This window comes from Rhopalosiphum padi, chromosome 3, assembly GCF_020882245.1.
Source record: "Rhopalosiphum padi isolate XX-2018 chromosome 3, ASM2088224v1, whole genome shotgun sequence".
In the NCBI taxonomy this organism is placed as follows: domain Eukaryota; kingdom Metazoa; phylum Arthropoda; class Insecta; order Hemiptera; family Aphididae; genus Rhopalosiphum; species Rhopalosiphum padi.
Window position 1 is genome coordinate 18025722 of NC_083599.1, and position 14815 is coordinate 18040536.

The 14815-nt window shown below is 28.3% G+C and overlaps 2 protein-coding genes and 1 pseudogene across 2 annotated transcripts; 1 reads left to right on the forward strand and 2 right to left on the reverse strand.

Annotated features, from left to right (window-relative positions):
• Window positions 1–339: 339 nt before the first annotated feature.
• Window positions 340–2399, forward strand: LOC132924843 (zinc finger MYM-type protein 1-like). The gene is made up of 3 exons (XM_060989285.1): window positions 340–1844; window positions 2158–2330; window positions 2392–2399. Exons 1-3 carry the CDS (start codon window positions 340–342, stop codon window positions 2397–2399), a joined length of 1686 nt encoding a protein of 561 aa, XP_060845268.1.
• Window positions 2400–2780: 381 nt separating this feature from the next.
• Window positions 2781–6714, reverse strand: LOC132924844 (uncharacterized; annotated as a pseudogene).
• Window positions 6715–11178: 4464 nt separating this feature from the next.
• Window positions 11179–14217, reverse strand: LOC132924845 (Y-box-binding protein 2-like). Its single transcript, XM_060989286.1, is given in 6 exon segments — window positions 11179–11205; window positions 11263–11402; window positions 11491–11746; window positions 12410–12443; window positions 12669–12732; window positions 13622–14217. Coding segments are annotated over 6 exon segments (603 nt in total). The 5' UTR covers window positions 13704–14217.
• Window positions 14218–14815: the final 598 nt, after the last annotated feature.

The following is a 14815-nucleotide window of genomic DNA, read 5'->3' on the forward strand; positions in this document are numbered from 1 at the left end:
TAGTCAATAATAATAATTGTATTGTTTGTTTGGGGTTTTGAAAAACTGTATTATTTTCATACATTGTGTTCTCATTTTATGTAATTCAACCGTATACATACGTCAACATATATTTAAAAAAATTTTAGTAAGTTACCCTTTTTTTAAAACTATTACATTTTTTTTTTAAAGAAATTTGAGATGATTTTTGTTAGAAAATGACAAGTGTCAATTTTCATGTTTCTCGGCAAAAATATTAAATACAGACTCAAAGATCATTTATCCATGTTTTAGTGACATGCTTATTTTTAACAAATTATATTTTTTATTTATGTAGTAAAAAGTTAAGAAAGCGCCAATATGTCGGATGGTAGACAGCGACTTTCAGGTGCAGAATATAGGAAAAGAAAACGTGAAAAAGAAGCTGTAATTAAAAAACAGTCTAATTCTATCAAAAAATTTTTAACGGGTTCTTCCTCTTCATTAAATATTTCAAATGCTGTAGTTGTACAACCTAGTGAAGTTGTTGACTCTTTCTCAGTTATAGATGCCACTGTACCTTCTGAAACTACAGTAGCCAAAAGTTCAACAGAAAATGTTATCAGTACAGACCCTGCGGAATGGCCTTTAATTATTAATAACGACTTTAAAACATTGTTGGTTGAAAAAGGCCCTCCTGCTCCGTTAAATGCAAATTTTGTATTTCCTTCAGATGATCAAGGACGAAAATTCACACAATTTCATTACAAACGAAGTATGAGTAATGGAGAAAATGTCACAAGAACATGGCTTGTATACTCTATTTCCAATGACGTAATATTTTGTTTTTGCTGTAAACTATTTGATAATTCAAACTCTAAGTTGGCTTTAGAAGGGTATAATGACTGGAGGCATTGTACACAAATGTTAAAAGGACATGAAACATCAAAAAATCATTTGACCGCATATAGTACATGGTTAGAATTGTCATTGAGGTTAAAAAAAACAAAAACAATTGATGACGTAAACCAACGTATTTTAGAATCTGAGTGTAGGCATTGGAATGAAGTTTTACAACGTATCATGTCGGTAGTACAATTTCTCGGTCATCAAAATTTAGCTTTTCGTGGATCATCTGATCAGTTATTCAAACATAATAATGGAAATTTTTTAAAATTAATTGAACTTATGGCTAAGTATGATTCTGTGATGGCTGAACATGTAAGAAGAATAATTAATAGTAAAAAAAATATAAGCCATTATTTAGGAAAAGATATTCAAAATGAGATGATTAATTTATTAGCTCAGTCTATTAAGTCTCGCATAGTTACTATAGTTAGCGAAGCGAAGTATTATAGTATTATACTAGATTGTACTCCTGATATAAGTCACTCGGAGCTCATGACTATTATTATTCGTTTTGTGTCAATTGAAGATTCAAAAGTTACCATACGTGAACATTTTCTTGGTTTTATTTCAGTTGAAAATAGTACTGGAGAAAATCTATGCGATGTACTTTTAAATATATTACGTGAGCTGAATATACCTTTGAGTAATATGCGAGGACAAGGATATGACAATGGAGCCAATATGAAAGGTGTGCACTCCGGAGTCCAACGGCACATTCGAAATATTAATCCACGTGCATTTTTTGTTCCTTGTAGTGCGCATTCCTTAAATCTTGTTGTAAATGATGCCGCAAAATCTTCAAAAGAAGCTGTAGCGTTTTTTGATATAATTCAAAAAGTATTCAACTTTTTTTCTGCCTCAACTATTCGTTGGCAAATTCTTTTAAAACATGTTAAAGAACTAACACTCAAACCAGGGGGCGGCATTTTATTAACTGCACAGGGCGGCAAAATACTTAGCGCCGACCCTGCATGCGGGTATAACGTCCTCTTAGGGTCGCGTCACACTATCGCGGTTCCGCCGCGCGGCAAGACCGCAAATTTTAAACCTTTATTTATATATGGACTGCGACATACTATAGCGTTTCCGCCGCGTTTTACCAAAACTCGCCGCTTCAAATCGCGACATGTTGCGGTTTTGTCGCGGCATGCCACTTAATATTTTTGACCGCTCTGAAGTAAAACCAACGATTTTCAATGAAGCGTGTCACATTACAGCGGTTACAACGCACGTTTTTGAGATAAAACATAAAAATTATTATTTACCATTTGCATTTTTTTTTAAAATGAGTGTTTTCGATACTGAACTTTTTATATTAGAAATCGAAAAAGAAGAATGTTTATGGAAAACTAATTCTAAAGAATATATTGTTGATCGCTATGCTAAGGCCAAGGCCTGGGTAAATATAGCTTCAAAATTATTTGATGAATGGGAAGGGTACAAGGAAGAACAAGAACTAAAAAGTAAGTTTTGCCTGTTAAAAAAATTACGAAAATATTTTTATTTCGACATTATTAATTGTAGTCACCTAACAAAGTGTATTATTACTATTATCATATAATAATTAATAAATAGATACATTGAAATTAATTAATTAATAAATATAAAAAATTTACGTAGATTTTTGTATAAAATAATAAGAATAAAAGTAAAAATTAGAAACTTACATTATGTACCTATAGGTAATATAAATAATATAATTAATTAATTATTAAATTATGAGTATAATAATATCGAATTTTTTTTTAATTCATACAAATATATAAAATTATAATTATAATATATAATTAAAAAAAGTTAAACATTATTTTTAATAGTTTGTATTGTTTTATATGTAAAAATTAATAAAACTTATATATTAACTAATTATTAAGGAGTATAATATGATATTTTAATAAAAGTAGTGATCTTACTTAATTACTATAACGATACTGAAAAGGAACTGACCCTTCATTTACAAAATAGTTTGCAAAATATTCACGTACATCAATTCCTTCATAACGAACACTGGCGTTACCATAGTTTTGAATATCATCCAAATCATTAAAAAAAGTATCTTCAAATTGGTATCCGTCTCTCCTTCGTACATAGTTATGTAAAATACAGCATGCTTTTACAATACAATCTGTAAAATCAGGTTCAACTAATATAGGGGTGTGTAAGACTCTCCATTTATTGGACAAAATGCCAAATGCGCATTCAACATATCGTCTGGCCCTCGACAATCTATAGTTGAAAATTTTTCGTTTTTCATCGAGTCCACGTCCTGGGTACGGTCTCAACATATTTTTATGTAACCCAAACGCTTCGTCAGCCACTAAGACAAAGGGTTGCGGTGAATCTGTAGTATTTGGTAGGCAAGTTGGTGTAGGAAGATTTAGTTCTCCGGAATAAAGTTTTCTACCAAACGGACATTCTTTAAAAACGGCAGAATCAGCCTCTTTTCCATAAGCACCGACATCAATGGTCGTGAAACAATATTCTGCATCTACTACACCCATTAAAATAATAGAAAAATATTTTTTATAATTAAAAAATATAGACCCCGCATTTCTTGGATTCACACATCTGATATGCTTTCCGTCTACAGCCCCGATGCAGTTTGGAAAATTTGTTTTTTTATAAAACTTGTTTGCTATATCTGTCCATTGCTCTTGACTAGTTGGGGCTGGCATTTCTTTGGGCTGTAAAATGGTCCATAAAACTCGACACGTTTCTTGTATTATTGTTCCAATTGTACTTCGCCCAAAAAAAAATTCGTATTGCAACGCAACAAAATTGGTTCCAGTAGATCTCTACTGGATCAGATATCTAAAATGTATTAATTAATTTTTGATTTTTGCAATTTTTTATAATTTGTTTAAAAACCATTTTGAATGAAGTAAATAAGATAATAAGTTATCTATTTTCATATTATACTTGATTTGATTTTCATCCGCGGAATTTATATTCTTAATTTAACATTTTTTTTAATTATTAATTTTAACAATAAGGATGTATAATTTTTAACTATAAATAAAAGAAATTAATTAGGTAATTTAATTTTTAATTTATTTTACCTATTTATTAATTATAATTTTTATATTGTATATACAATATAATATGATAAATATAAATATAATATGTTATATTATTTTGCAATAATTTATATTAGTCGAAGAACTGAAAAAAAATGGAAACATTGTAGAGATAACTACGCGAGGGTTATCAATGAAACGAGAAAAATTGCAAGTGGTTCAGAAGCAAAAAATGCAAAAAAATACGCATACTTTGACGTACTATCTTTTTTGCAACCTGTCGTCAAGAAAAGGAAGTATGTATGTTGTATAGTAGTGTACATTTTAAGTTTACCACATACGATTTTCCATTGGAACCTAGCTATTTTTACCTACCCGTGATTCTTTTTTTAATGTTGATCTATCAGTTTTTAATATTTTTTAAAATTACAAAGCATTATATAGTAAATTATTATTAGTTATTTATTTTGTCCTGGGTAGGATTTTAGCTTGCAGGCTCACTTGCAAGTAGGTATTGTATATTTTATTAAACTTAAATAATCGAATACATGTTATTGAATAGATTTAGAAAAATAATTTTATCCTGCAGTAATTATACAATAGCCTTAATAATTATATTAATTTTAGAACTACCGGAAATATTACAAACGATGGTGTACCTATGTATTCTACTGACGCTTTCATTTCTGTGGATGACAGCCTTGTCGAAGAAGATTTTTCAAGCCAAAAAAACGAGTTTCATAATCTTAGTAGTAATACAGAGCACGCTTTTCAAAAAGATAAACCAAAAAATAAAGAAAAAATAACAAATTTTCAAGCTAGTTTGCTCGATTTAATGAAAAATCCTCCACTGATACAAAAACCCGAAGACGATGATCCTGATAAATATTTTCTTCTTTCTTTTTTAGCAGAATTTAAAAAGATGAATGAAAATCAAAAATTGGATTTTAAAATTGAATTTTCCCAATTAGTTAAACGTATTTTGAAACCCTCGTCTCAACCTATACCGGTCGAACATCGTAATTTTAATAATCAAAATGATTATATTTCTAATTCAACGAATACACAAAATCCATATTATTATCAACAGTTTCTTACAAATTTTCAATCTGGCCTCCCTCAAACAGCTCAAACATATAATAGTTCGTTTCTACCAACTTATCAATCTCCATCAAATACATCTCATCAACAATTTATACCGAATAACCAAACTGATATTCATATTCCACAAGTATCTAATTCATCATTTGGTGAAAATTCATGTTAAAATAAAATTAAAAAACTTTTTTTTATATTTCAAGTATTATTATTATTATTAATAATATCATTTATTTTTAGTTATTTTAATATTTGAACCTTATAATTATGAAGTTTTAAAATTGATTATACATTTTATATTTTATAATGTTTTTTTCTTATCTATGATTTTTAAAAGTTATGCAGACTTAAATTTTAATTTAACATATTTTAAGTTTTTAAAGAAAATAATACAGGCTATAATAATATAATATTATAAAATGTAAATATAAATTTGTATAATTATGCTATTTATGATTACAAAGATACATTTCACAGATTATGTTATGTTTTTATTTCTACAATTTATTACTTTATTTTAAATTTTAAATAATTAAAAATATTTATTATTTATAAAATACCCACCTAGTTTAAATTTATTATCTTAGTTAAATATGTAATATTTTTAGCGTTTCAGTTCAATGTTGCAATATGTCTAGTTATTTCAAAAATTTTGTAGTATTTTGATTCAATACTGATATATGTGCTTAAGTACTCTTTGTAAATTAATGATACTTAAAAGTTATATTATAAGTAGGTTTAGCTTTTATAGTAACATTACAAATTTGAATTTTCTATCCACGAGTATAAACAAAAATTATGTATAATTATTCTAAAATATTAGGTCTTTTAAAACTGTCATTTCTCAATAATGGTTTTTTGGAGTTGTTGCCGTTTTGAACTGAGGTAACAATATATACACTGCATAATATTGTATATTATTTTTTTAATTTTGTATTCAACATGTATATTACACCTATTACCTACCTTATTGTAAGAGTGAGTCTTTCTTCAGCTGAAATCGGATTTCGAAATGTTGTAATTTTTTTGGTAATATGTGGTCGTAGTTGTTCCAAAAGTTCGTCAAAAGATGTAATTGACATCCTATAATATTCAAAAAACTTTTGAGGGTATTTTCTGATGTCAGTGTAGAAATTAATGAACCGTTCCTTTTCTTCTCTATTTTTATTAAAAGGATGAACCCAAAATTCTTTTTCTCTCCTAGGAGAATTTAAATACCCATAGGAATCTGCTACCGATATCACTAATATTTGTCAATATTTTTTGATGCCTATATTAGTGGGGACATCTATACATAATATAAATAAGCTGGTATTTAAGTACAATTTAAGTTTTTTAACAATAAATAACTATATACACACACACACACACACACACACACACACACACACACACACACACACACACACACACACACACATATATATATATGTATATTTAAATATTGGTTTGTATTATTTAATTACTTACCTAGAAGCTTTTTTAGAAAATCTTAAAATATACTAATTAAAAAATTTGTATTTTACAAAAATTGTTAATATGCAAATTTATGCATAGCACAACATATCTGTTGACCACAAAAGTGCAAACTGAGTGCGTTTTTACCGCACAATGTGAGAGCAATCAACCGCGCGGCAAATTCAACGCGGCGTTTGCCGCGCGGCGGAACCGCGATTGTGTGACGCGGCCCTTAATTCTGACTATTTGATTCAAAAATAGTTTGGTCATACATATTCACCATATCATTATGCACTATTTAAAAAAAGAAGTATGTATTTTAACTAGTTTTGAGTGTTCTGGCACATCTATACTACAATACACCGCCAAATTGACTAGTAAATGGGATAAATAACCAATGGATAGTTTACTAAATAAATAAAATAATAGATAATACATAATATATGGTAATAATAATTATGTTTATTATTTCAAAAAATAATTTTGTAACCGATTGCAAATAAATATGAATAAATAATAATTAAATACAATATTACGAAACTTTAATTTCAACTATTAATAGATTTATACTAATAAAATATGGGTAATTTAATATTATATTATTAGTCATTATTATTATTGGTGTTAAAAATAGTGAACGAGAAAGGGCTAGAGATAAACTATAAATTATCTAAGAGATCCAATGACTATTTCAATATTATTTAAGTTATATTCAATATATTAAAAATCAAATAAGCATTTTTACGTATACAAGAATTTATTAAAACAAATTTAGTTTTTTGTAGTAACTTAAAAAAGAGTAATTATAGAAATTTTAATTTTAAACTAATTTATCATTGATAGCATATGTTACACACGATGTAACAATAAATAAATCAGTAATCAAAATACTAAACAATAAATTGAATACTTATATTGTTATCAATAAGATAATGTTAAACGTTAATATTTTCAAAAGAAAAAATTTCCATTTTTAAAATGAGAAAATTGGTAGAATGAATATTATGTGAACGTGAAGTCTAGATATTTTTATATCTACATATAATAAACCCCATAGCCACTTTTACAATACATTTTTATAAAATCGCTTGAACACTTCGAGTGGTCTCAAATTTTTAAGAAGGTCGACACTTATTGCTAACGTTTTTCTTACTGTGAATAATTATCTGAATAAATCGTGCTTTCGAGACAACACATATTTGTACAGTTGTACTTATAGGAGATGACAACACCGACCGAGTGGTCGACAGGACTCGAACAACAATGTTGTAGACCCGTCTTACGGACAAACTTTATGAATTTAGATTTAATAAAAGAAATTCTTCGCCTCCTCGGTATCGGTCAATGTGACAAGACAATTCTATAACGTGGTCCTTCTTACGAGTGTGCACATAGCGTTAAGTAATTTCTACTGTGTACCCATTATAATAATAATAATAATAATAATAATAATATAATATACTTGTATAATGTCCTATGTACCTACACGTTCTTACGATATTCAGGCAAAAAACAACCTTAAATATATATTACGAGTATATCGCAAAATATTGATATGTACAATATAGGTACTATAGTCTCGAGTGTAACCTACTAAAATATGACTTATGAGCATTTTATAGTAATAATTTTTAAAATCTTTAGAATTTTCTTTATTTTAATTATCAACAATATTAAAACCATAGGTATTTATTTAAGTATATGTACATTTTTTTTTTTGCTTATTAATTATTAACAAAAATTATATTTTTTTAATATTGTGATTTTATTTTTATATTTAAATAATTTAATTAATACCGCTTAAAATGTTTAAATTTATATTATATAATATATTGTTAAAATACTATTATACAATACGGTAGGTAATAAAATTAATAAAAAAAAAACATAATTTGATCATAGCATAAAAAATTTGATCATGTATATGGATTAGAATGATATAATTTTATTATTAACAATATACAACTAAATAATTGCGGACCATGTCCAATGACATGTAATGTAATTGCAATATTTTATAAGCCGATTTTCGGATAATAAGTAAATAATTTAGTGATAATAATAATGAAGATAAATACTAATATAATACTCACAGTATAGATAATATTTAATGTTATACGTAGTGCAGACTGGACAATAACGGTAAACGATAAATACGTGAACTGACGAGTGACTAGTACTCGTGTGAGGACGCCTGAAATGCTACGAACACAGTTTTAATTTATAATTTGGCCAAAAGACCATTCTCATTTTTGTAAGTGCTTAAATTTCGTACATGTGTAAGACGGAGACAACATAATATATGTGGATGCCAAGTTCTCCTAATACTTTTATTTTTATATTTCATACTTAATTTCAGTGTCAATATATATTTTAATACAATTATAAATAAATAACCAATTTTAAAATTGAATTTTATGCTTAGTAACATTTTTTAATTTACTGAATTAAAAAAGTACTTAACCAGCGTCTAGTTTCATAATAAGTAGGACAGAGAACTTGTAGCATTTGTGTATTTGTTTTGCACAGTCATAAATAATCAGAATACAAATTACTTGTAATCAGAATTTTATTTTGCATATAAATGCATATTTTGAGTTCTTTTTGTTTTTAGTGATATTTTACACATTTATATGCCATTTAATATGTTTTTAGACATATTTAACTTAAATCATTTTTTCTACACAACGTATTTATTTTAAGCAGTACAGTTAATATGTTTGTATAACAATTAATTTATTTAAATTTTTGTGTTCATGTAATTTTTATAATATGGTGTTTGACTGTTTGTGGGAACGTGCATTTTTAGAATAGTTTGATGACCGCTGATAAGGCTATAATATTAATTTTTTGTAATTAATTTTATTAATACGTCTTCTATTATCTATAAGGCACTAGGTAAATTGGGTCCGCAATAATTTTTGTCCATTTTGAAAGCGGTAAGTTGAGTCCTGGATAAAAAAAGGTAGTAGGTAAGTACTAAGTTGGGTCTATAAACCATTAGTGCAACTAGGTCTAAAATATTAAAAACTTAAAACTTTAATACTTTTTAAAATTATGTTACAATAATACGTCATATTGCATATAATGGTATTTTTAAAGTTGCTTTAATTATATATATCCCAGATAAAAGAACTTTTTGTTTTGAGCTTATTATAAGTACTGTATGCGCATTAAGTATTTAAAATAAAGTTTATAATAGCACAATTAATTATTATTTTCAAATTGACCTTTCTCATACAGGAGGAAGAAATGTAAAATCAGTAGTCAAAAAACTTATGTCAAAACTTTTTCCTGACAGTTTGCTATCAGTTCTCCTATACTGGTAAAAAAGGAAAACAATTTTTTAAGTTTATTCATAGGTTCTGTTATTTTTGGTGAGTATTCAATAATTATATTAGTGTTATTCATTATAATATAATATATATATATTTTCAAATAAAATTACATATTATGCAATTAAATACAACTCCATTTATATTAAGAAAGAACTTAGGTGGCAACCAATTTTTATCAGGTCGAAGTCAGACAACACAAGTTTGCCCCACCACTTAACACTCAAAAAAACAAAGCCCCTGCACTCAAATCAGCCACCAAAGCTCTTTCTCAACATGAATTGAAGTATAGTAATTAATATATATATAGTGTTATATTCTACTACCCCAATCAAAGTTGAATTAATTCATAATATACCAAAAATAAACTATTTTTCATAATTTATGTTTATTTTATTTCCATGTGGTTTTGATACCTAAAAATATATTGACTCTTTTTTTTTCATTTGTTTATGATTTTTACACAATATTATAATTATCTATATAATGTGCATGCATAATATTTAATATTATATATTATGAATTAACTTAAATATTGCATTATATATTTATTTTTAGATGCAATTCAAAAGCAAACCAAATTCAGAATTACTCCGCTCAATGAAAAGGAAGATATAATAAAATACATTTTAGTTCAATTTCCATTTAGCTTAAAAAGACAAATTAAACAAAAACACTGTTCCTAATTCCATTTAAAATTTGCATATACGTGTATTTATGTAATATATAACTTATGTATATATGTTTTTAGTATTTTTACTCGTAATGATAACACAAATAAGTTATTTACTTAAATAATTCCTAAACCGGATCAAATCCAAGTTATTGTTTATTCCATTAGAATTTCAAAATTTACACTTTAAACACTAGTAAGATATCCCTAAGAAGGTAACTACGACATTTGGTCATTAAAATTAAAGAAGTCTATTTAGGTCATTTGTAGCATATATTATAATTATTATGGGTAGACAGGTACTAGGTAATATTACGTAGGTTTTATTTACTAAAAAATATTATAATTATATTATTATTATATGTGGATTATAGGTTAGTAAACAATTTTTTGAGTAGCTATGACACTTAGTAAAACCATAGTATGCACTAATAAGTAGGTAAAATCTAACTTAATCTGTGTACAAAGAAAATGCAGGGAAATTCCTATAATGTATTAAATATGCACAATATAGACATATAAGTATAATTTGTGTTGCATTTCTACATTAAAGTTAAAAGGTTTATATTCAAAAAGGCAATGTGTATTTATAATAATTGATAACTTGGCCAAGTAAAAGTCTACTTATATATATATATCTTTTAACATTTATTGGTTGTGTGCTGATGTGGCTTTTGCTAAATTATAATTGGTACTTAAGAAGTAATGAAAGAAAAACGGTTTTTTCTCATTAAACAGTCATCATATTTGCATCATACTTTTAAATAGAAATAATAAGTATTTTATTAATTATCATATTATAAATATTTCTTACATTGTAATCACCATCTTCTCCTCTATTTAGTGGTGAACCCCTTTGATTTCCACGATAGCTATTCTACCAATTCGATTGACACGGCTGGCGGTAACGTCTTGGTTGTTTTCCTACTTCATTTTTACTATCTTCCTTGTCACCTATACAATATAATTTTAAAAATCACATAAATGAAGGAAATAGTTAAAATAAATGATTATATACGTTAATGATAGTATTGGTATATACCACTTGGACTACTATCTCTTGGAGGTTGACCACCATTTCTTGGAAGGGTATTAGGACGGCGTCCATAAGACCACTGGCCATGGTCATTTTTCTTTTTTTCAGCTGCATAAGGTGATGCTTTTACTGCTTCTCCAAGAGGAACAGTAATATTTGCTGCTTCATGACCTTTATCAACTTGAACCACATTAAATTCTACCGTTTCTTCAGTAGCAAGACTGCGTAAAATTTTGTTCTGATTGTTTTTGATTACAGTAGACTACAATTAGAGTATATATTTGAGAACATTTTTATGATTATACTTCAAACTTAATTTTATTTATAATATCATAAAGTTAAGACAACATACAAAATAAAACTCAAATCTGATAACAATACATAGTTACTAAAAAACTAAAAATCAAAATACTACTCATCAATACTTTGATCTATTAACATTTTTTTTTTGGTTATATAAAAAATCAGTAATAATTAAATATAATTTGCTATTGATTATTTTATTGTTATTAACACTAATTTGGACTTGAAGAAAAATAGGTAACCTATGTTAGGTTAGGTTAGAGATTAACTGTAAATGTGTATAAAATTATAATTTTAACATTTACAACAAAAAATAAATAGAATATTCATAAATTGCGCAGATTGAGATTATGTATAAATTATTATATATTTAAAATAATTATGTATATTAAAAGGTATTTGAATTATTTGCAAATTGTATAATCTAGTTATTTTTTTAATTATTCAGATACACCTGTATAAATATATTTATATACTAAATACTAATAAAACAGTATATATTTATTAAAATAAATGACTAGAAGCTAAATTGTACAATTAAGTGTATCTTTACTGTATTTTTGCACATTTTTAGTTTTATAAATGATTAAATAATAATAAATATTCATAGTTATGTTATTACTTGATGTACAAATACATCTTCTTTCGTATCATTACTAAAAATAACATAACACAGATAATTAATAAATGTATGTACTATGCATTATTAATCATAAAAATATAAATATATTAATGTTTTTAATGTATAAATTTAATTTAAATAAATGTTTATAAAGTTTGATGAATAAACAATTATAAAAATATTAATAAAAAAATAGAATAACCCGAGTTCTTGTGTTTTTGATTTTATCTAAACATCAACAATCTAAATTAATACTTACCGGTTAATAAAACCATAACCATTTTTGACGTTGAACCACATAACTACGACGGCGACTTTCACGGCTAAAATTAAAAATATAAAAATGCCCACATTTAATATAAGAATTCAAGAATTGCGCGATTGTCGGTTAAAAAAGTACAATATATGTCGTAAATACGATCTAGGTGAAAGAGGTTATTAATTCACGAAGGGGAAAGGGGTATTGGAATATTATTATCTCTCGCATTTATTTATGGACGGAGAAATTGTAAGTCCTGTCAGTGATCCGTCATAATAACGAACGATTCGGCTAAAAATACGTCCGTCATTATCATTTATCGGTTACCGAGATGAGGGTATGTTGTCGGGTGATATTTATTATTATTATGATCATCATCATATCAACATCGTCGTCATTGTCAACGTCAACATTACGACAACAAAGGTAATAGATATAACAACGACCGACCGCGTACATTCGTAATACGTATGAAAACTTTCATCTATCGATTAGACGGGCAAACAAACACCATCAATAACCCAATCACCGCTGATATTGGCGACAGTGGCCGGATCAAGGTGTGGGTGGAGGTTCGCATGTCCACGCGATGTCGATATGCGGCGGGTGTACGATATAATAATATACGAGTACTACTAGGCGGAAACGACAACAAACGCCGGACATAAAAGTACAATTGATTTCAAAGTCAAACTTTATTGAAGTCGTCACTTCAAAATTAAGACGCTTCCGATAACGCGGGGGATGTGAACGCGTATTGGCGATTTCGCCTTGTGAGCAACGAGGTAACGGTCCGTGGTCGGGCTGAGAGTAGTCATCAGACACCTCCGATTACACTCGCTGACCGTTACCTCGTTGCTCATAATGCGCAATTGGCAACACCTCGTGGATATGAATATTATACGATTCCCCCCCCCCCAACCGGTGGAGAGAGTGCGCGCGCGGTAGCTTACTCACATCATAATATGATGGCTTTTGGGCCATGGGCTTTTGCGGCGGCCGTCCAGTGCTCCTCTCGCCGACTTGTTCCGCCATTTAGATGTTAAAACGACGGCAGCCCGAACTATGATGTAAAAGATTGAAAAAAATTACCCCAACGTAAATTCCTGCGTGCAATGTTCATCTTCTTTGTCGTTGTACTCCACTGACGGCTTTTGATGGTGGTCGGCGGTGACTGCAGCTGGCCCGCCGAGCCGAGCCGACGATGCCGACAGCGCACGACCCGTTACATCGCCGTGCGTGTAACTTCACACTTTTATCGCGAGGCGAGTTGCCGGTGCGTGTGTACGGCTGCGGGGCAGGCCGATAGCAATTGTCCACGGCCGCGCCGCATCGGGTAGAGATTTGTCGTTCGCGAACGAACGGGTCAAAGTATTGAACGAGATGATCCAGATCACGGAACCGAGGTGATCCGAATCACCTAATATTTTTTTTTGTATTGGTTCACACTGATTCACACTGTCCCGAATCTCATACTATCGAGGCACGAACGACGACGCTTACCGTTACAAACCTGCAAATCCGCGTTTTTCATAACGATGTTGAAAACAAACGCTGTGGTCATAAATATTAAATTTAGACATCCGACATGCAAAACGAATAATTGAATAATAAACTGGTGAGGCGATGAATAACGATAATAATTATTAGTTATAACTTTATACGTATACATTTTTATTTTGGTAACTACACATATTTTATCTTTTTCTGAAACTATTAGGTTATAGAAATACAAAATCATAAATACACATATACATTTACAACATCACCAGCATTTAATAAATTGACAATTATTATTTATTACCTAAATATATAAAATAGTTTAATATTTAATTGAAATATTTGGAACCGAAAAATACCTAAAAAAAATCGCCGCAGACAAATATCGGTTTCGGTCCTAAGAAAATTCAAAAAGGGTTACGGTACGATTCCGATTCCAATATTTTCAAAAAGTTTAGGTTAAAATACCGGTATTTTTAATTTCGGTTCTAGCCCTGACGTCAAGAATATTTTTCATGGAAATTAGTATTTTCTATTTATTTTGAATTTTTTAATCAATAAAGAATATTTTTTATGAATATACACTTTATTTATATTACATTTTTTATTAATTTGAACTTTTTATGAAATAATGAATATTTTAATTA